Raw genomic sequence first — 21067 nt, 5'->3', positions numbered from 1 at the left:
AAGAGGTTGTGTTGCTTAATCCGTGTACAATGTAAGCGAAGGTATAGGAAGGAAAACTGCTAGAACAATGCGCGCGTTGTCCTTGATGGAGGGTTTAAAATATCAAAACAAAGTGAATTGAAACATCTAAGTAACTTCAGGAAAGTAAATTAACCGAGATTTCAGTAGTAGCGGTCATCGAACATGAAGGAGCCTAAAAATTTAATAATATTATTATTATAAGCTTCGATTGCCACTTTTCACGTTGTAAGTATGTGGCTGTAGAACGGTCGCATATATAAAGGTGCTTCGAGCAACTACTATTCACGATACAGCGACTGGCAGGCGCAGTTTTCGCCGCCGATAAATCAGTAATACGCAAGTAACCGAAACTCCGGATCAAGGCGCATATGAATAAATATTCATTACAGCTAAATAACTAAACAGGATTTGTGATAGTTGGATCATGTCAATATGATCGGCAAGAAAGCAGTTATGTACACATGCAACTGTATCTTTAAGCTTGTGCATTCTTCCGTATTGCGGAACAAAATGTTTTTGAAATGCTACTGTGACCGTAGTTTAAATACCGAAAATACCTGCTTTAAAAGTGATTTGTAGACATATATTGCTGGTATAGTGCATTGTTTCCGAAGATAGCCACACTGAATGGGAGCAGCTCCAACTTCAAATTGGGAGATTTTGCGCTCGCCGAGACTGAAATTTGTTTTGTGAGAACGACGTACTATCGACGCATCGACAACTAGAAGTTGGGCCCATTTCGACGCAGATTACACCCACAGTCGCCTGATACCACAAAAGTCTTGTATCATCTCAATTACAGTACCGGTCTAAGGCATTTGTGCTTCTACGTGGTTACAGCGTTAATAAGATTAACCTTGTTCGCAATATTTTCTCTCGACACCGCGCACCCACTAAGCTACATTATGACCTGACGCACATGCCTAGAGTCCAGCTCCACAGCCAGCACGTAAAATGTCGCAAAAACGATTATCCATACCGACAGTCGTCCTCGCGATGTCCGGCGCGATATTACTCGGCATTCTCCTACGCAAGAACTACATAGCACAAGTTGCAATCGAATCATTCTTCCTTGGCGTTGTCGTGTGCGCAGTCCTGAGCCTTGCTGCGGTAGGATATTTCTACAAGCATACGTCTCCTCGATCAGAGAACTTGCGACGGTATAGACCGGTCAAGTTTCCGGCGTACGCCTTCACCACTGCAGAAGCATGGGCGAAAGAACTTGACTTGTTGTCTTCGGACAAACCGTCCTCGTCACCACTATATCCTCCTTCATTCGTCATTTCGGGGTCATTGGATATAATCATCGAGTACATACTGAGAGATTTCATTTTGTCATGGTACTCACAGATCTCTATGGACGCGTCTTTCCCGGCACAGGTCGAAAACACAATTAGAATCACAATTGAACACATCAGGGATAGACTGCTCCAAATTGACCTCGTGGACTTCACAATGCAGAAAATTATTCCGATCATCACTAAACATGTTTCAGACTTTGCAGCCGCGGAAACAGCATTGCGGGGCAAACACCTTAATAAGCAGTTCACAGAGTCAAGAGAGCTGGATATTGCTCTGGCCTCAAAGTACGCAAACGGAGAATTACATCCGGCGGCGTCGTTAAAGGCACCAAATCCAAAAATCGCGGAGAAAGAATGGATTAGGAAATTAGTGGGATCTATCTTGCCATATATTTTACCCGAACGCGAAGCGCAATCTCGAGCAGTGTTCATTCTCGTTCAGGAGATTGTAGCGTGCTCTGTAATTTTGCCAGTCATTTCGGCACTAGAGGAACCAGACACATGGAACCAAATTATTGAAAAGTACGCGAGCTCAACATTACAGGACCGCAAGGCCGTACAGCGGCTCCGTGCAGCGTTGGATAAGCATGCAAATCCTGCGTATAACAAGAGCCAGCAGCCAATCGTTAGATTGACAGCCAAGTCCGATGAACGGACCTATGAGAAGTTTGTCAGGGGTATCCGACGGTGTACATTATTGTCGGAAGCGAGACGACTGAGATATGACATTACAATCCAACTGAAACGTGCACTAATAGATGGAAGTATGCAAATATTGAATGGTGAACGCTAGCTCGAGAGTATAGGCTAACAGTGCGATAGATGACCTCTTGCTTATTAGACGACTTAAAAATGCGAGGCGTTTGATTGACTTGAAAATTATGGATCTCACGAACGAGAACTTGTCTCCTTCTAAACGAAAAGTGCGTGCTCTACGTTCCTGTATTATTTTAACCAGACTAATCCTATGATAGGGCGTGAAAGCAACGCCCAGTCAAACCCCCAACACCGATCCACGAGAAAAATATTCAATAATACAACTGCTGCAAAGTTCTGCTGGTTTATCATATTTTATGGAATTTATGGACCGCCAACGAAGAACAGTGTTGCTACAATTTTATCTAGTTGTCAACGGGTTTAAAAACCCGTTGGAAGAGGACAACGATGATAGCGACGGGGATCCGGAATCAGCCGTAACCTGGAGCACGTCTGAAACGTGGAGTTCTGCTGACAGGGACGACATTAACCAGATCTACAATTCGTATTTCAATGACCCACTGATTGAGCTCCCCCAAGCTTACAAAGATGATGTGAAGAAGTTCTTGGATAATCCGGACAGCACACCAAATGATTACCGACGCGCCAGGCGAGCTATCCTACGAGCCCAAAGGGAGGTCCATGATCTCTTGCAGGAAGAGGACCTTCCAAAATTCAAGACCTCGGATATTTTCCTGAAATACCTCACTTCAACAGACCCGGAGAGCGAGACCCAAAAAGGTACGGTAGATGATTATCACGTCGGACTCTTAGATGATCCGAATGATGTCGAAGTCAACGACAACCTTAATATCGACCCCGAATACATGACTGTCGACCGTAAGAGCTTGGATCTGGATCAAGATGGGCTCTCGATATCTGTACAACCGGAAGATGACGTGGTGCAGGCTGTTCAGGCTGCATTTGATGATATCATGCAATCACGGCCCGCCGCAGATGACGCCAGCAGTAGCCGTTCAACGGCTTCTTCAAATCCAATGGCCCCGTCGTCGAATGAAGATACAGTACCAGAAACTCCGGGAACTTCCGAATCACCGCGATCATCTATGGAGTCGTCCCGCGTCAATGCTCTCGAGGTCGTTGACACCGTGAACACATCCAAATCAGCTGCATCATCCTATCTACGTTCAGATCTCTTCGGTACAGCTATGAACAATGAAAACAACATATTCCCATCAGAATCTGCTCTCTTTGAAGAAACTTCTCGCGACATTTTCTCGGACGATTCATACTCCTCTGAGGACGAATTTGACACAGCGTTAACCGACGATATGATAGACGACGCCGCATCATCCATTCATCGGGCAGACCCAGGGGATCTCGGCCTTACTGAGGCGATCCAGCATATTACCGATGATATTAATAAGTTGATGAATCAGGACGCGGTGCTGGAATCGTTACTGAAGAAAGCCGAATTGACAAATAACGTTGCTGACTTGCGGATTTTGAAAAAGTCGAAAGCCAGCGTCGAGAGAGAGATCCGGAGGAAGGAGCTTCAGAGACAACAGTATATCGTCCAGGAAAGCGATAATGGCCTTTATGTACGTGCCCCTTTTAGGACTTCGACTTGTGAAATTGGACTAATTTTTTCAGGGTCGCTCTACTATTAGAATCCAGTCAGCTGTTAGTGGTTCGGACAACGGTAAAGCTTACGCTCTGTACATCATTGAGGTCCAACGTTTTGGCTTTGACGGATCGATATCAGCAGCATGGATTGTGGCGCGCCGGTATAGCGAGTTTTTCAAGCTACATCAGCACCTGCGTCGCCGATTCGCACAAGTTAATGATATTGATTTCCCGAAGAAAGGCGTTGCTATGTTGAAATTCCAAAAGTCATTTATCGAGGGCCGTAAGGTTGGGTTGGAGGCGTATCTTCAAGCACTGCTTCACATTCCGGAAGTTTGTCTTAGCCGCGAGCTGCGCGCGTTCTTGTCGTCTCAGGAATTCCACGGATACCAACGAGAGGAGACCACGAATACGTCAAAGACGGACGCGACGACAGGAAATGTTTCGGCGGCCACAGCCGCAGCTGTTGCCGCAGCCACTGCCGCAGGAAGTGGAAAGTCTGGAAAGCGCCGTTATGGGCCACATCGGAATCAGCCAGGGGATCTCGTCGCACGTCTGTATAATACGCTATCTGACGGCATGGACGATATATTTGATAACTTCATCGTTGATTATGCGACTCATCTCCCAGGTGCTATTTATAATGCTGCGACCATGCAGCAGAGCCAAAAGAATAATCCCAAAAATCCTCCGGCCAGACATGTCCGAACCGGAAGCGCTGGCAACTTGAGCGTAGTGAATTCAAAGAGTGGTTCCACATTCAATGACAATATGACCATGAACGGCAGTGAAGCCAGAAGTTCACGAAGCAAGCACCAGGCACAGGTTCAGCTGCAGCAAATGGCCCAGTCATCTGAACCAAGGTACGGCTCATCTGACGGTCATGACATCGCAGAAGTGGAAGCGGAGCTGAACTCATACGAAGAAGCGACGAACAGCAAGAGTGGAGAGGTTCCGTTTATTAAACCTATTTGCGACTTGTTCCTAGAACTGTTTGACCTGAACAAGGGTAATAATTGGCTTCGCGGGAGAGCTAGTGTGGTAGTTTTGCAGCAGTTGCTCGGTGGAACTATTGAGAGAAAAATTCGAGAGCAGATCGACGGCATTGCGGAAGAAGGCATGGTAATCAACGGGATCAACTCAGTTCGTGAGAAAGTGTGGCCAAACGGTAGTCGCACTACGGAGCGTATATTTCGTTCTTCTAAGGAACAGTCGAAGACTAAGAGCGACGCCTCGTTCCTGCTAACGACCCTTGTTCAAGGTATGACGTTATGCCTGACTCTTTGAGGTTGTATACACTGACACCATTATAGATCTGGCGGCTAAAGTGGTTGGTTCCTCGAACGCGCGCCATGCATCTCGGCGCCTATTTGCCATGCTTCAAAATAAGATCTTGAATCTTCATGTCGTTTGCTTGATTGTGGATGAGGTTGTTCAAGAATTATTTCCTGAAATAAAACAGCATTAACTTGTACAGTATTGTTAAGGAAGTCAGTGATAGATCCTAACATTGCTAAATTGTTTATTGGGTATTCTGTTTGGAAGATTGTTACTTTTATTTTGTCCGACATATTTGATCATTCTTTGTTTGTGCTACAGTATTGGTATTGGGTCCTGTATTTATTTACATTTGTCTTACATATTGGAGTTATTCATTTATTTCGGTTACAGCATAGAGACCCCAAATTAATTTTCATACTGTCCATTATCGAAGGATGTTGCAATAACTTGTTTGATTGGGACTGTGGGTTTGGGTATTTGTATTTACATGTTAACTGCTGATCCGCCTACCCTCAAAGCCCATCAATGCGAGCCCATCGAATGCAGAGTATCATGCATTAGCCCATGGTCATACCGACAGGCAGTCGTAAACAGTATTGAAGAATCGTATTTGTCGTTCACAATAACCATACAGCATACTATCGCGAAATCGAGTGGAGCGGCATCATGAGTTACAACGGTAGCACAGCGGAACAACCGCCCAGTCCAAAGCAAGAGCCAGTGTCTCTAGCAGCGAACCCTCAGCAGCAACCACAGGCTCAATTAGCTCCTCAGCGACCGCAGACGATTCGAGTACCATCTAATACTTACGCACCAGCTCGGAAGCCGCAGCTAGTAACCGAAACGTCGAGAAAGAATCGATCGTCGTCAAATAACCGGGTATCAACCCGCAAGCAGCAGCAAAAAGAGAAGCTGCATAACCAGCAGGATCAAATCGCGCATGTACAAATAGCGACAGATGATTTTGAGGCGCAGCAAAAATTCTATTTGAAGAAAATGCGAGATGACCTTGATGACGAGTACTACACAAGAGGGATCAGCCAGTATGATTCTGAGGCCGACGATGATTCCACAGTCGTTGATTACCCCGTACGAACAGATTTTCAAACAGATGTTTTTGACTCGGACTTTGTGCCGTCGATACCTGCAAACCTGACGACGACGAAAGAGAAGCCATCTACTGATGAACTTGAGAATCCCAAGAATAGAGAGAGACTAGAATGGCAGGCTATGCTTTCGGCGGTGCTCACAGGCGAAGTCGTTAAGTCGGAAAAGCGGAAGTTACAAACAGATCAGACTACCGGAAAGCTTTCACCGGAAACGGAATTGTGGCTGGAAATTAGAGCAAAAGTTTGTGGTCGGTCGTTGGCTCTGCATAGGAAGATCTTAGAGGATTCTCGGAAGGAGGTTGACCAAGTTATTGATGAGCTTATGAACTTTCAGATCCAAGGGAAGAACGAATGTCCTTATCCTCCCGACGAGCAGATAAAGAATATTTTACGTAAGATCGAGAAATGCGAGAGCCTTTGGAGGTGTACATCGGCCATGCGCGAGGACAAGCCGGTGACAGCCCATGCGGAATTTCAAAGTCGATGCGAGGCGTTAACATCATGGGTCACTATTTCCGGGAGTATACATTCGCAAATCGAAGCTTTAAAAAAATGGACTGGCAATGATGATCTGGATCTCACACGGACGCCCGATAAGACCGAAAGCAATGCTTCCACGAGCGAACCTATATCATTTATCGAGCGAATATTCAAAGAATCAGACATGGCAAAAATATTTGAGACCAAAATATTGGCGACTCTAGGACCCTTGATTGCCAAGGCGAAGCAAACGACAATTGAACAAGGCGGCATTTTCGCGCAAATGCATTTGCCGTCATACCTGGAGGAATTGCTCATTCTTTTGAACTTTCCTACTCGACTCATTCAAGAAATTATCCGAACTAGACTGATATATGCTCGCAAGCTTATGAACCCTACAATGATGATGATCGACCAAATGATTGATGTCTTCAAGGTTTCAATCCAGCTCGCAGTTGACATCAAAAAAGATTACTTTGAACTATCGGCACCCGAACCGGGGTGGGAATTACCAACAGTTATTGATGAGAATTTCGATTATATCTTCTTGGATGGATTGAGGTTTTATCTTGAATTGTTACATCGTAAGCTTCTTGGCGGTGCCAAGGGCCGGAGATACTTCAAAGCGTTCAGAGAGGCGGAGTTTGTGGAGGGAGAATGGAATTACTTGAAGGATGTGGGACGATTTGTTGAGGGTGCAGACCTTGAGATTGCCGAGCAGTTCAGGTCAGTCGTAATTCAATTACTTGTTGTTCAATTTTTTTACACAAATTTCGGTTAGCTCACAGTCACTCAGTCTTCTCACCGGGAAACTTTTGCAACGGCTAACGTCGTACTTTGAGCGGCAGTTGAAGGGTCCGCCAGTGCAGACGGAATCAGAAATTGATAAATTTTACAATACTACTATTGATCACGTCAGAGGTTACCATAGAAAGCTTTTACGATTCTCAAGGTGCGATCGATCGACTTGGTCAAAGTTGAAGTATAGCTGACTAGTATTAGAATCTTGGAAAATCGGTTCGAGAACACCAGCGAATACGCAATTGATGCGCAGCAAATGCCACAATTCATCAGAAGTTTAATACAAACCGGGCACTTTTTGATATACTCGGGAAAACTAGAGCGTGATGGTGTACATATTGTTGCAGATCCTTCATTGGCTGACAGACTGGGCATGATCAGGGAAATGGTACGTGCGTTCTCTAGGGAAGAGATTCCTGAAAACGATACTACATTCTCCTATCTTCTCTTCATATGTCCGCAGGAGCCGCTCGTCTGGGATGGTCCTACCGTGAATCTCGATCTTCCGGATCTTCAGCTTGATCTAAAGCCTGGAAGATTACGACTTGTCGTTGACGGATCTGTTTCTCGATTGCTTGCCGCACGAAGCCGATTCACCAATGCGGTCTCAGAGATTTGTTCAGTTGTTGTGGAACAGCGTGCTTTCTTCCCTCGCGTTGATCGCGAACTGCAGCGAATCCGAAAGACATTTTACAAACTAGGAATGCTCATCATCACTTCAGTCGATACCGTCAGAAGCCAATGCAAAGGAATCGGATGCCAGGAAATGGTGAACCACTACTTCATTTTTGCTCGTGAAGTTGGGCAACGTGCTATGCGCTATCTCGACTCAAACAGACGTGCCGCTTGCGCGCTAAAATTGGTGTTGCTCAGTATCGATTGGGTCAGCTTCGTGTGTGACGATTGTGTTGCAACGGATAAAAAAACTTTTCAGTGGTCCGTAAATGCACTTGAGTTCGCTATGATGATGACAAAGGGCGTGAATATCCTTACTGTCAGTGATGAGGAGTTTTCAAGACTGAGGCTAAAGGTTGCTGGTTGCATGACGCTTCTGATTTCTCATTTCGACATCATGGGCGCGAGGTCTAGTTTGGCTGCTGCTCTTGAACAGAAGCAGCAAGAAAAGACAATCAGCCCTATCAAAGAAGGGGAACGGGATGACGAGGATTCAATCAAGATGGTAAAGTCCGAGTGGATGAAAGAGTTAACAACGATTGAAGAATCGAGGCGTTTACAACAAGAAGAACAGCGTAGTGTTGGAAAAGTTCTTGACGACAGCAACAGTGAAACTCAGTATCTCATGTTTTTGACGTCGTCATTCACTAATGTGTCTCTCCGCTGGCAACAGGGCCGTTTCATTGGTGGTGGCACGTTCGGCAGCGTATATGCAGCCGTTAATCTTGAGACTGGTGATGTTATGGCCGTTAAGGAGATCAGATTACAAGATACGCAGTCGATTCGACATATCGTAAAGTCAATCAAAGATGAAATGACTGTTCTTGAAATGCTGAACCATCCAAATATTGTACAATACTATGGAGTCGAAGTGCATCGTGAGAAAGTGTTCATCTTTATGGAGTATTGTCAAGGTGGCTCGCTTGCGAGTTTATTGGAACATGGCCGTATAGAGGATGAGACTGTTAGTCAGGTATATACTCTGCAGATGCTGGAGGGTCTGGCGTACCTTCATGAGGCAGGAATCGTGCATAGGGACATTAAGCCAGAAAGTGAGTTTATGAAAAAAAAAATCTGAAACTGGCTAACAATATAACTGCAGATATTTTACTGGACCACTTAGGCGTCATTAAGTTTGTCGATTTTGGTGCGGCGAAGGTCATTGCGCAGAAGGGTAAGACTCGAGCTGGAGGGGAGACAGCCCGAACCAATTTGAACAGCATGACTGGAACTCCAATGTACATGTCTCCAGAAGTTATCACCGGAAGTGGTACGGGCCGCCACGGGAGTGTTGATATCTGGTCTATGGGGTGTTGCGTTCTTGAAATGGCAACTGGAAGGCGCCCCTGGGCAAATCTTGACAATGAGTGGGCTGTATGTATTATTTCTTAAGATGCATGGTCGTGATTATGGGCTAACTGCGGTTTGTTTAGATCATGTATCACATCGCTGCAGGCCACCAGCCATCGCTGCCATCCGCCGACCAGCTTAGCGAAGCTGGCCAACAGTTTCTGCTCCGCTGCTTCGAGCGTGACCCATACAAGCGCGCATCTGCAATCGAGTTGCTGGATGACCCGTGGATCAGATCGATCAAAATGGAGACATTAGCAAGCGAGCCTCAAACACCGTCCACGGACAGTGAGACTTCGAGTCGAGGCGGAATATAAATGTAGAGACAAGCATTCTGAATACTGTTGGAATCACATATATGACATGATGGTGTCGATGTATAGACTCCTATGTTATTAGGATTTTGGGCGCATTTTCATATTTGGTGCATATATGACAGTTGGTGTAAATATTATTTATTGGGAGTTGTTAATTATCGCTCATATATGTATATGCAGTCTAAGCAGCTATTTGTATAATATTCCATCCTTGTCCACTGCACATGAGCACGTCACGAAATAAGTTCCAAATCATCGGGGTTAGGTCTTGGAAGATCAGGGTTCCCTACGTCGGATCGCTATATCGTTCCCGCAAACGCCAATATCATATTAGCGATTAGCAAAGATGAATCAACCAGACAGATTCGAGCTCTTCCTTCTGCCAGATGGCGTTTCCAAGTAAGTTTCCTCTAACTATGACTATGCGTGTTGAGAGTAAGGCATGGCTGACGATAAGAAAGAGTGACTGTCACTCCAGATTCGCGAATTCCAAACGCAGTCAACATTAAATTTGAACGAGAAGATCACACATTGGGAAATCTATTACGATCTCAGTTATTACAGGACCCAAAAGTTGTTTTTGCCGCGTATAAGGTTGAGCATCCTCTTTTCGCCAACTTTGTCCTACGTCTACAAACTGAGGATGGCTACACGCCGCGGGAAGCTTTACAGCAGGCTATTTTTTCATTGATTACACAACTGGAGCAATTGAAGAAAGAATTTACAAAGGAATGGGAGTTGCGGAAGCTCTCGGCAGATGTAGATGAGTTTTAGCATTAACAGTTGGCCAATTTGTGCGCTCGGCGACGATACGGGAGGACGGTCTGACATATAGCATGACTTTTCGTTTGTACATATTCATGCTCATTATTTGTACATTAGATTTGGGATCGGGAACTTGTAACAGTAAAAGTATATTGTATTTATATGCCAATTAATTATTTCTGGGCACATATCATACTTCATATTTTATTACCTTACCTGACCATTATCCTTCGGCCAGGCTTCGTTAGGATGTAGGGTAGCACATGACTCGTTCTGGTACCACCAGCATGTACAACGTGCCATACGCATATATTCACTAAACAGTCGCTAATTTGCGTCAGGATTAGCACATTAGTCAGGTTTAATGTGGCTCGTCATTTATCTACGCTGGTAAGCTTTAGTCGGCTAGGCAAATCCACCTCTAGTGTACATTCTCATCTCATCATTGAAAGTAACCAGCAATCATGACTATTCTAGATCTTAAATTATGGTTCCCACATCTGACAACTCCAATTATCTTCTCAGCACCGATGCGTCTATTCTCATCAGAGAGGCTCGCGCTAGCGGTCTCGCGAGCTGGTGGACTCGGTTTCATTGGAGCTGGCTACGATTTCTCTAATCTGGATTCAATGCTTTCGAATGCGTCTTCTAGCATCACTTCCTCACCAATTCCGACAGCGTCAACTTCTACATTGCCTATCGGTGTTGGTGCTATCCTTTGGAATGTCGATCAGGCAGAGCAAGCCAGGTTCATGAATTTGATGCGCCAGTACAAGCCATGCGCAGTCTGGCTGTTTGCGCCGAAATCTGACGCTCAGATGGATGAATGGATAGGAAATTTGCGGCAGTCTTCTCCTGATTCCAAAGTTGTTGTGCAAGTGGGAACAGTAGCAGAAGCAGTCCGGATTTACAAGGAGGTCGATATCCTTGTCGTTCAGGGGTACGATGCAGGTGGACACGGCACGGCGAGGACAGGCAGTATTGTTTCGCTGGTCCCCGAGGTATTGTCCGCTCTCTCAGTGCTAGGAAATACGGGAGGGAAGAAAATTCCGCCTGTTGTGGCTACTGGCGGTATTGTGAACGGAGCAGGCACCGTCGCTGCATTGGCCTTGGGTGCCGATGGGGTTGCTCTTGGGACCAAGTTTCTCGCAGCTAGTGAATCGGATGCTGATCATGCGTTTCAGGCAATGATTGTCGGAATTAAAGATGGCGGTAAAAATACCATCCGTACGAGACTATATGATGATTTACGTGGTACCTCTGGTTGGCCACAGAACTACAATGGCCGAGTGTATATAAATGACTCATATCTGGACGCTGAGCGGGGTGTCAAAAAAGATGTACTGCTTGACAAATATAAAGTTGCTGAGCGTGAAATTGACCTGAATCGATTGGCCGTTTTCGTGGGAACTGGTGTTGGCCTCGTGATTGAAGTTAAGACTGCTGAGGAGATCATAGTTGAAATCCAGAAAGAAGCTGACGATGTGATTGCAAGGTTAAGTTTAACTAAAAGTACATAAGGCAAATCTACTGTTACACTCAAAATTCACAAATAATTTTCACGAGCATGCAAATATGTCACGGAACACCTCACAGATGAGTAACTCCCTAATATTCTTCAATCACTGCTGTTGAGTCTTTACGAATGGTCAAATCTGTGAAATCCTCGCTATTTTTAATATCCAATCCCTTCTCATTTGCGAGGTGTAGCAAACAAATAAAGCAGAAACTAGTTGAAATATCTGCCATAGCTCTCGCAGGATACAACTCCTTCAAGCTACCAACAACCTCAGAGAAGTACTTGGGTTCCTCCTCAGGGAGAGCTCCAGGACGTACAAAGCTAGCGCGCCTGGCTTCCGGCGTCTCCTCTGCTGCATTTTCTGGAGCAATAAATCGATCATAATCAAGAGTCGTCCACAGACTATCCTTAAGCTTCTTGACATCGACCTTCTTTGCAACGCGAGCGTAATTGACATAATCGGTCCTAAACTTGCGTCCACCATTCAGAACCAGTTGGCTGCCAAATTCAAACTCCTCTTGGGCTTCTTCGCGTCGAATAAATGTCGTGAGATTGCCTTCGTTATTAACGGTTGCCTCCGCAGGAACCACTGTATGACTTCCAGAGCTGTCACCATCAGCTAAAGACGATATCTCAGCTGAATACTCATCGAGATTCTCGGCAGCATCCACAAATGATCTGTCATCATCAGCAAGTCCGGGACCAAACTCGTCATCATTGAAGAAATTCGCGTCATATGTTTGAGGACGCGACTCGTCATTGAGAGATTGTGGACCGGAGTCGTCAGGATTTTGGACGTAGTTGTCTGCTTGTCCACCTGCCTCCGCATACATGCGTGGTACCAGAGTGTTGACGCCAATCTTTTTCCTTCGTTCCCCAGATTTGAGAAAATGCAGCTGCACACGGGGCTTGAGAAATAGACGGAGGAGCTTCGTGGAATTGAAATTCATCTCTTCTTCTAGCAGGTTTCTCGTCTCTGATCGCCACTGTGATTTCGGAAGTAGAGTGCTGGTAGGATTACCTTGCTCAAATATGGCTCCTTCGTCAATCTCCTCATCCTCATTAAGGAAGTCAATAATGAGCTCCTCTTTCTTGCGCGATTGGCGAGGTTGCTGAAGCTTCTTGGTTCCTTTGGCATCTTTAAAACGTTCATTAACATCTCAAGTACAAATAAAAAATAAGCCATACACATACCTTTCTTAGCTTTCTGAATCCTCCAATGTTGAATACCGGTTAAATTTTTTTTTATGTTGTCATCGAAGTAGGCAAAAATGTCATTCTCGTCCTCCCGAGTTTTGTTCGTAACAAATTGAAGCACGTACGATCCAAGGTTTTGTCCGTTTTCGTATCCGCCGTCGTCCTCCAGGTCACCGTCAATGCCGTTCACAAAACAGTCGTCAAGTTCTGGCATCTCTGATCCGGATCTAATATTGGATAGCCAAAGGTCCCCACCATTTCCAAACTCTTCCTTGACTTTGGGTATGCCTTCGCCCTCCATTGGCTGCTCAACAGGGTAGTGAACACTGTCATCATTAAAGCCGTAGTCTTCGCGTGGAGCATTCGGACTTATTTCAGAAATATCATCATTAAACGATCGTAAAAACGGGATATCTACCGGGACAGCATTCGGATCCGCCGGAAACTCGAAGTCTTTCAGGGACGGACTGATGAACTTGTTGTCCAAATCATCGAGGATATCACTAAAATAGCGATCTACGTCTTGTCAATAGGCTATTATCGGAATGTACTCGTAAACCTACCCCGCAAAAGCTCCAAGTCGAGTTGTTTAGAGGGACCATTCATTGTTGATTCTGCATCCTCCAAAGGATTAACCTTAGCATCCTCGCTCGTGTCGAACACCACTCTGCCACTGTTGTCAATAGAAAGATGATTAAACAGTAATCCCTTCGCACCGCCTTCGTCGAAGTCGGCAGACGCTTTCTTAAACAAAGGATCCACAGAAAATTCTAAATCTAGCTTCTTAAGCTGAATGGCACTGAAGTCCTTGACAAGAGTCGCTTCCGACCGCACACGTGTCTTGGCTTTCTTTGTAGTTTCTTCATGTTCTTCATCGTCGATGTCACTGTCAGCTACGTCATTTCCGCCCCCCTTCTTTCGCTGCTTTGACGAGTTTTCGGTGAGACCACTGAGTAGCTTGCCGGTTTCTGTGGCGACTGAATCAATACGAGACGTGTAGATTTTAACACAGCCATCTAAGGTGCACGATGCCTTCTGAAAGTTGATTCCATCCCCCTCCTTTAGGAGAGACATGTCATGGAAGTAGTCGATCAGTGCGAAGTTCCAACTGTTCGTGGCGTTGATTTTCTGGGGTTATTAGTCAATAACAGTCCAATACTTTCGAGACCCAAGTTCAATTGCATACGTTATCCGTCGCGAGCTTCATCCATTCCTCAAAATTGGACAAGATCGGTACTCGCGGAGTGCTGTATGCGGAGTTATCTTCCGCATCTTTGTTCGGTCCATCAATGGTCCGTCGAGGCGTCGCCACGGAAGCTAGAATGTTTTTGTTTATCTCATTAAGCACGTTACGTCTGTTCGTCGTCCTCACAAGTTTTTCTGACAGGTCATCATTTAGCATTGGAGTAGAGACCGCAGATGAGAGTCGACGCTGTTTGACTGGTGAAAGAGTCTGGCGGTTAATCACTTTCTTTGATCGGCGGGTTGACTCTGGTGTGCTGTCAAGTGATAGATATGAATGGCGCGGCATTGTTTGTGGCTATGATTTGAGGCCGTAAATATGGTCGTCAGATATGCATGTCGAAAAGTCTGCAAGATCCCGGTGACGCGAAAGTTACAGATTGTTGCTTCACGACACGAGCCGCAGCCGAGTTTGTTTTGCTAGCGTTGACAAGGCAACTGCGTCGAACTGCAGCCGAGTGAGCTTCAAACCGGTTTGTGTGTCGAGCCGAGTTTCAGGGGTTATTGATTTACAAACCCTGATCCTAGGCATGTGACGATGAAGTTGTGCACGCGAGCTGGAACCTGGCATCAAAAAGTGGATGCGACTGCCTTCATACAAGGGCTTGATCAGGATGACGGCGGTACTACCCTCCAGAGCTCCAAGATCCCCAGGCATCTTGAAAGCGAATTGTGCAGCAGATATTGTAATAGTCCATTGGATGGTAATAAGACTTAGAGGTAAGGTGATCCGCAGTAAAGTGCTAAACTACATTGGAAGGTATGATGCAAGCAGTGTGGTAGTTATTTAAATGTTGAAAGGGTGGTGTAGCCGGCGGGGGTCGCTATGAGCCAATCTTAAAAGAGTCAGGATAGCGGATTTGAAAGCGTCTGATTGATGCATAATCACAGAGCTATGTTTTAATAGCAATAGCAATGATAAGCTAGTAAGTTCTTGCTTGGCCATGAAAGTACCTGTGACAGTCCTCTATCTTGAGGTTAAGCGGCGTGGACTGTGATTACACAGGGAGATATATGCTTGTGGAGGCATAAAATCGTGCCGTGGCATCCTTTGCGTTGGTTGTTTAGCGCGGAGATTCCAGGAAGAGATGCACAGGATGAAAGCATCAACGGAGAAGTCAGAAGTGGGATCCTATTCGGAAACTTGGGGATATATTGAATAATGTGAACTAGGTATCCATTTGTTGCTGATCTACTAGTTGAAGTAGCTAGATCGCAGGGGTGGTTTAACCCTTACTCGACCGTAGCGTTTGAGTTGAGGCTTCCCCGAAATAGCAAGAATCCCATCAAGTTTGCGCTTGATGGTCGCTGTTTGATTTCAACTATTGCGATTGACCACTGTCGTTGCGGTAGCATCGTTCAATAATTCGCTGGAATTCGTAGTATTCTCGACCATCTGCAATCATGCAATTCCTCACCTACGCTGCTCCGTTTGAAGAACGCATACTTTCAATTTTCAAGAGGGTGATGAAAGTGATCCTGGGCTGGCGAGCATCTCAGTACTTTGCCTGTCAGCTGTCGTTTTTCTCTGAGAGATAATTTTATGGGGTAGCTAGTGCGCTGCGCCGTATGTTTTATACAGTAGCGAGAGGGAAAAGGTAGGTCAATATTGTATAGTTATACTTATACATAAATAAAACTGATGTGGCTCGTGTACTTTTCTACGTTTGTGCAGCAGTAATAGCTACTGTCATACAAACTGGAGTGCTGTCTGCGGGGTTCGGGGGAAATTTTTCTTTGGAAGGGTCGACAGTAGAGAAGTAGACTTTTTTGGACTAGACTTTAGTGGAGATTAGAGTCAGTTCGACTCGTGGTGAGGCGAAGTCGCCAAGCCATGGACGCCACCAAACATTCATAACTACTGTGATCTGTGAGCATTATTTTGTTACATTCTTGACCTTGCAGACTCCGGTCGGAATGTTAGATATCGTTAGATAAGCCCGTATTCAATACGAGTAATGCAAGCTGAATCTGATTGCAAATGTTATTCCAGTCATGATGTATGAACCAAGTAGTATTTTGCAATTTCGTTAGTGAAAGCGTAGATCCTATGACGCAAAGACCAAAAGAATTAATAATTTATTTATGCATGACTTGATTTTGTAGTGTCTAAAATTCTGAATATTTACTGTAGGGTGGGTTGCTCACAATATATACGCAGCCATATTAGCACCACTAATATCATATAAGAAAGAGCACAGGTTGATATACGACTTCTGATGCTACAATATACAAAACATTGAATTTTGACTGTAATGGTACAGGCAGGTCACGTGTAAGCTGAGCTCATGGCTTCTTGATAATTTTAATCAATAGAAGTGATTGTTACTAACGAGACTGGCCTGCACCTTTGGTAAACCCTTGGTAATTGTATAGAGATGACCTCGTTGACTACAAATTCATTATTGGTTATGAATGTCATTGCTCCGGTAAGTACCAGTCATGATTCCGACGAGAGGGTAACGACCGACATACCTCTGCTTTCACGTGTGGGCCGCCGACCATTATATATCAGAAAGTTGCGTACCGCTAACAGCTGGCAGGCAGTACCTGTGGTTTGTACTGGATACTTTTTAATGCTGCCGCCTGCGGAAAATAAAAATTGTCTATATTATACCTCCACGGACGACGTAATAACTGCGTAGAGTTATTTTGGTGTCGCGTGTAACGAGTAGATTCGCAGCCGGGTAACTCACGGCCTGTCGCCCTTATCGGCTCACTAAGCATAACGGTACGAAGCTCCACTAGTGGCGTCATCGAAGTATAACCTTGTAGCAACTCAGCCATCGTGACTCGCGAAATCGGTCTCGAGAGCGACAATCTCTCTTGCCGTCTCGCTCTGCGCGCACTCCACAACGGTATCTGTCAATCATACTTGCGAACCCGCCAACTGTAACTTGTCCGTCGACACTACCAGTGGTTTTACTTGCCTGTTTACTGCATGTCGTCCAGCATCCGTTGATCTCTCCTATTCTCAGTCGTCATTCTGCGACCGGCCAACGATGTTCGCGTTCTCATTGCCACGGCAAGCTCTTCACCTCGCCCTACCATGCATCCTGCTTATTATGGCACTTTCAGCTTGTGTGCATGCTGAGTCCGCCGTTTCGGGCGGCTCGGATGAGACTCGACTGCCGTCCAGCCCGATACTTAAAATGCGGTACACGCCTTACCAGCTACTTACCTTTAAGACTGCAGCAGATGGTTTAGAGGTATGCGCACAGACTTTTTTCTCTACTGAGTAATATATTTTGGCTAATATTCATAACCTCTAAGTGTTCCGACGTTTTAAAGGCAAAAAATAAGTGCGCCTTCGTCAAGCAGTATTGTGCCGATGACCGACTGGGGCTTTTCAATTACCTCGAACTGTACTATTGCACGTTTGCTGACGCAAAGCCTATTGCGCTTGGTATTATCACTGTATGGCTAGTCGCGGTATTCACGACAATCGGCATCACTGCAAGTGACTTTCTCTGTCCCAATCTTAACACTATATCCGACCTTCTTGGCATGTCGGAGAGTTTAGCTGGCGTCACTTTCCTCGCCCTCGGCAATGGATCCCCGGACGTTTTTAGCACTTATGCGGCCATGAAATCCGGTAGTGGGTCATTGGCTGTTGGAGAACTTATTGGCGCTGCGTCATTTATAACCTCAGTGGTAGCGGGGTCTATGGCGATCATATGCCCATTCACTGTCAACTGGGGCTCGTTCTTACGCGAATTGGGCTTTTTCACCATTGCCGTTGGATTTGCAATGTATTGCTTGCAAGATGGTCGTATCGCCTTATGGGAGTGTACTGCTATGGTTGTCTTTTACCTTGTGTATGTCATATTCGTGGTCTCATGGCATTGGTGGCTGACGCGTGGTGATCGGTCTACATCGACACAAATCCACCACGCTGATCAGCTTGCAACCACGACCGACAGTTTTGGTTCTGAGCAACAGTTGGCGTATTTTGCAAATGTCGTCGACAGCAGGGGTTTAGACGAACAAGAAGTCGAATCTGCACCACTATTGGGCACTGGTCCCTCGTCTTCGAATATGGACATCGAACGAGCGGTTGACCGATATCATCTTCGGGCCTTACAGGAGGGCACATATGGAGAAATCACGCAGACTATGCGACTTCAGCGGCCGTGGAACAATAATCATAGTGGATACGGATATGGTGAATCGCCAAGTCTGGCCTCGTCTGTACCTGTCCGGCCCTCATTGATTGGTGCTCTAGAATTACGATCTGCAGTACAGCGAGGAAGGAAGGCAATGAAATTGGACGAGGAAGCTGTAGCTCGGCATTTCAGAAACCGATCGGTCAGTCAAGGATTCTCACGGCGACATAAACCTATCCATGCACACAGATTAAGTGTCGATCACATAATATCTGCAGGGGCATCCTCGCGATATGCATACGGCCAGGAAAATGTTAGGGGCCATAAGTTTAGATCTCATTCGGCAATAGAGACTGGAGATCTGGCTTATTTCAGCGAAGGCAGTCGCCCATCGTCGAGAGCATCTTCTCGATCGCCGCCCTATTTTGCCGCGACTTTTCCTCGGCCCTCCTCATCGGCTACCGCGCAATATCAAGGCGAAATGGGTCCTGCTACTCTTGCATCACCGTCACTACAGCCTCTACGGAGTCCCTCGGTATCGTCGCCGATTCGGCAGATCGCATCACAGTCTCAATCATCTTTAACTGCAATGCCATCGATATTCGGTTCCAGAAGTCGATCGAATTCTTTGCAGACAGAGCGTGGAATGTCGCCCTATGGTCGTTCCGGGCGTTCAAAAAAAACTCATGCGCGGAATACAAGCAGTATCAGCAGGAGATCAAGGTCGACTTCTCCGTTCGACAGATTCCTGGCGTTTCAGCCACCATCAGTACTACCTGCTTCGTCAGAGGTTCCTCAAGGTGTAAGCCGGATATCTGAAGAAGACTTGATATCTTTTGATGATAGAAGTAGCTGTTATAGTGACGCACCGGCCTCGCCAGGCGTGGGCCTACTGGGTACTCCAGAGCCTCATCACAATGAGACGTTGTCTAATATTTCGGAGGCAGACTCCCAGATGTCGGACGTTTCTTCACGATGGTCGATATGGTCCTGCATTCCTCATCCGTACGACGTAAGGAAGACACTGTTTCCAACAATTGACCGTTTGTATGAAAAGACCAACCTCAACAAGTTCGTCAGTATCATAGTCGTTCCCAGCGTCCTCCTTCTCACCATCACTGTTCCGGTCGTAGAAGCAGAGCGGTTGGAGGACGAGGATAACGAGGCTTTCGAAATCCCTGAGGTACATGTAGATGGCGGCGGCAACTGTGCAGACGACGATAGTCCTGAGGAGGCGGATGGGAAGGTAAACGTGATGGGGCAGACGAGATTCAAAGGTTGGAATAAGTGGCTGACGTGTGTACAATGCTTATTTGGTCCGCTTGGAATCTTATACATGAACTGGTATGACGTTGACAATCTGTTGCAAACCACTGTTTACGTCACAGTTGGTAGTTTGATTGCGCTAGCCGGGTTGTTGAGATTCACAGAGATTTATAAGCCACCGGTGAAGCTTCTGCCGACATTGTGCTTCGTTGGTTTCATGGTGAGCATCTCGTGGATTTCTGCCATCGCTGTTGAAGCTGTTGGTATCTTGAAGGCATACGGCGTCATTTTTGGCATCAGTGACGCTATTCTCGGTCTCACTATCTTTGCTTTGGTACGCTCCCGCGGTTTATTTGTACAACTTGATAAATTCAGTGTCTAACTTGATTGTTTTAGGGCAACTCACTTGGCGATTATGTTTCAAACATCACCGTGGCTAAAATGGGATATCCAATGATGGCCATCAGCGCTTGTTTTGGTAGTCCCATGTTAAATATTCTCATCGGTATCGGTGTTTCCGGCATTATCATTCTTCCTAATAGCTCCGGCTACGATGACGATTATGCCTACAATCTTGAGATCGCGCCATCGCTGATTATATCTGCGGCTACGTTGTTCTTGAACCTTCTTCTGTTCTTGACCTGTGTTCCACTAAGCAAGTGGCGTATGACCAGAACTATCGGTATAGCAAGCGTGTCTCTGTGGATCATTGGCACCTGCATCAACGTCGTCCTGGAAATTGTGACAATGTCCCGATAAAGCTACACGACGAAAACAAATTTTGTATAATATGGGTTGTCCGTTATATGTCCTTTTCATATTTGACCTGAATTTTAGTCCATTTGGTTCAAAAATGGTTGTGTGTGTATTAGTAGACAGTTCTTTTGTTACCTACTTAGTTTGAATTTTTTGGGATGTATATGTTTGTTTGGCCGATGTATTGTTAGACTAGGATCATACTCATTTCCATGTGCTATGTTCTGCGCCACCGCCTAGTTGGTTCTTGGTTTATATACATACGTGTATGTGGCTTTTTTGTAGATTTGCGAATAGTTTATTATTTATGTTTTGAGCAGTCTTCTGAATAATAACTGCACTCTCTATGGTTTTGACACGATTAACGGTTCTGCATTTTTTTTAATACTGAAGAAAAATATAACTTACCTAAAACTTTCATACGAGCTTTCCTTGATAATACAAATTACTACAAATTACTACAAATTACTACAAATTACTACAAATTACTAAACTCATTAACCAAAAAAAGCTTTCAAAAAAAACCCCCCGGCAAAAA

General features: G+C 45.5%; 6 protein-coding genes across 6 annotated transcripts; 5 read left to right on the top strand and 1 right to left on the bottom strand.

Moving 5' to 3' along the window:
* The first annotated feature begins 717 nt into the window (after window positions 1-717).
* Window positions 718-5405, top strand: V1513DRAFT_451320 (PXA domain-containing protein). The gene is made up of 5 exons (XM_066898942.1): window positions 718-2086; window positions 2145-2245; window positions 2297-3640; window positions 3693-4926; window positions 4979-5405. The coding sequence occupies exons 1-5, from the start codon at window positions 976-978 to the stop codon at window positions 5131-5133; spliced, it is 3945 nt and encodes a 1314-aa protein (XP_066751589.1). The 5' UTR covers window positions 718-975; the 3' UTR covers window positions 5134-5405.
* Window positions 5406-5612: 207 nt separating this feature from the next.
* V1513DRAFT_383984 (uncharacterized protein) lies at window positions 5613-9678 on the top strand (the record flags this gene model as incomplete). Its single annotated transcript, XM_066895156.1, has 5 exons — window positions 5613-7261; window positions 7332-7487; window positions 7538-9063; window positions 9114-9385; window positions 9445-9678. The coding sequence occupies 5 exons, from the start codon at window positions 5613-5615 to the stop codon at window positions 9676-9678; spliced, it is 3837 nt and encodes a 1278-aa protein (XP_066751588.1).
* Window positions 9679-9907: 229 nt separating this feature from the next.
* Window positions 9908-10662, top strand: V1513DRAFT_211307 (DNA-directed RNA polymerase). Its single transcript, XM_066894361.1, has 2 exons — window positions 9908-10077; window positions 10140-10662. The coding sequence occupies exons 1-2, from the start codon at window positions 10025-10027 to the stop codon at window positions 10450-10452; spliced, it is 366 nt and encodes a 121-aa protein (XP_066751587.1). The 5' UTR covers window positions 9908-10024; the 3' UTR covers window positions 10453-10662.
* V1513DRAFT_419429 (uncharacterized protein) lies at window positions 10635-12009 on the top strand. The gene is made up of 2 exons (XM_066895914.1): window positions 10635-10833; window positions 10903-12009. Exon 2 carries the CDS (start codon window positions 10908-10910, stop codon window positions 11961-11963), a length of 1056 nt encoding a protein of 351 aa, XP_066751586.1. The 5' UTR covers window positions 10635-10833; window positions 10903-10907; the 3' UTR covers window positions 11964-12009.
* On the bottom strand, window positions 11918-14768 carry V1513DRAFT_451311 (condensin complex subunit 2/barren). Its single transcript, XM_066898941.1, has 4 exons — window positions 14346-14768; window positions 13723-14287; window positions 13157-13675; window positions 11918-13100 (listed from the first exon to the last, which is right to left on the bottom strand). Exons 1-4 carry the CDS (start codon window positions 14688-14690, stop codon window positions 12052-12054), a joined length of 2478 nt encoding a protein of 825 aa, XP_066751585.1. The 5' UTR covers window positions 14691-14768; the 3' UTR covers window positions 11918-12051.
* Window positions 14769-17108: 2340 nt separating this feature from the next.
* Window positions 17109-20944, top strand: V1513DRAFT_451307 (Sodium/calcium exchanger protein-domain-containing protein). Its single transcript, XM_066898940.1, has 3 exons — window positions 17109-17610; window positions 17675-20107; window positions 20170-20944. Exons 1-3 carry the CDS (start codon window positions 17404-17406, stop codon window positions 20530-20532), a joined length of 3003 nt encoding a protein of 1000 aa, XP_066751584.1. The 5' UTR covers window positions 17109-17403; the 3' UTR covers window positions 20533-20944.
* Window positions 20945-21067: the final 123 nt, after the last annotated feature.

This window comes from Lipomyces chichibuensis (assembly GCF_038497645.1).
Source record: "Lipomyces chichibuensis strain CBS 12929 unplaced genomic scaffold V1513scaffold_39, whole genome shotgun sequence".
Classification (NCBI taxonomy): Eukaryota; Fungi; Ascomycota; class Lipomycetes; order Lipomycetales; family Lipomycetaceae; genus Lipomyces; species Lipomyces chichibuensis.
The sequence above is the reverse complement of the archived record's forward strand: the minus strand, read 5'-3'. Positions and strand labels throughout refer to the sequence as shown.

Coding starts and splice junctions, on each gene's coding strand:
- V1513DRAFT_451320 (XM_066898942.1), top strand. CDS start 976: ATGTCGCAAAAACGATTATCCATACCGACAGTCGTCCTCGCGATGTCC. Junction 3,641..3,692: donor AAAGCGATAATGGCCTTTAT/GTACGTGCCCCT, acceptor TAATTTTTTCAG/GGTCGCTCTACTATTAGAAT. Junction 4,927..4,978: donor GCTAACGACCCTTGTTCAAG/GTATGACGTTAT, acceptor ACACCATTATAG/ATCTGGCGGCTAAAGTGGTT.
- V1513DRAFT_211307 (XM_066894361.1), top strand. CDS start 10,025: ATGAATCAACCAGACAGATTCGAGCTCTTCCTTCTGCCAGATGGCGTT. Junction 10,078..10,139: donor CTGCCAGATGGCGTTTCCAA/GTAAGTTTCCTC, acceptor ACGATAAGAAAG/AGTGACTGTCACTCCAGATT.
- V1513DRAFT_419429 (XM_066895914.1), top strand. CDS start 10,908: ATGACTATTCTAGATCTTAAATTATGGTTCCCACATCTGACAACTCCA.
- V1513DRAFT_451311 (XM_066898941.1), bottom strand. CDS start 14,690: ATGCCGCGCCATTCATATCTATCACTTGACAGCACACCAGAGTCAACC. Junction 14,288..14,345: donor TGAAGCTCGCGACGGATAAC/GTATGCAATTGA, acceptor TAATAACCCCAG/AAAATCAACGCCACGAACAG. Junction 13,101..13,156: donor GATTCAGAAAGCTAAGAAAG/GTATGTGTATGG, acceptor AACGTTTTAAAG/ATGCCAAAGGAACCAAGAAG.
- V1513DRAFT_451307 (XM_066898940.1), top strand. CDS start 17,404: ATGTTCGCGTTCTCATTGCCACGGCAAGCTCTTCACCTCGCCCTACCA. Junction 17,611..17,674: donor CTGCAGCAGATGGTTTAGAG/GTATGCGCACAG, acceptor ATAACCTCTAAG/TGTTCCGACGTTTTAAAGGC. Junction 20,108..20,169: donor GTCTCACTATCTTTGCTTTG/GTACGCTCCCGC, acceptor TGATTGTTTTAG/GGCAACTCACTTGGCGATTA.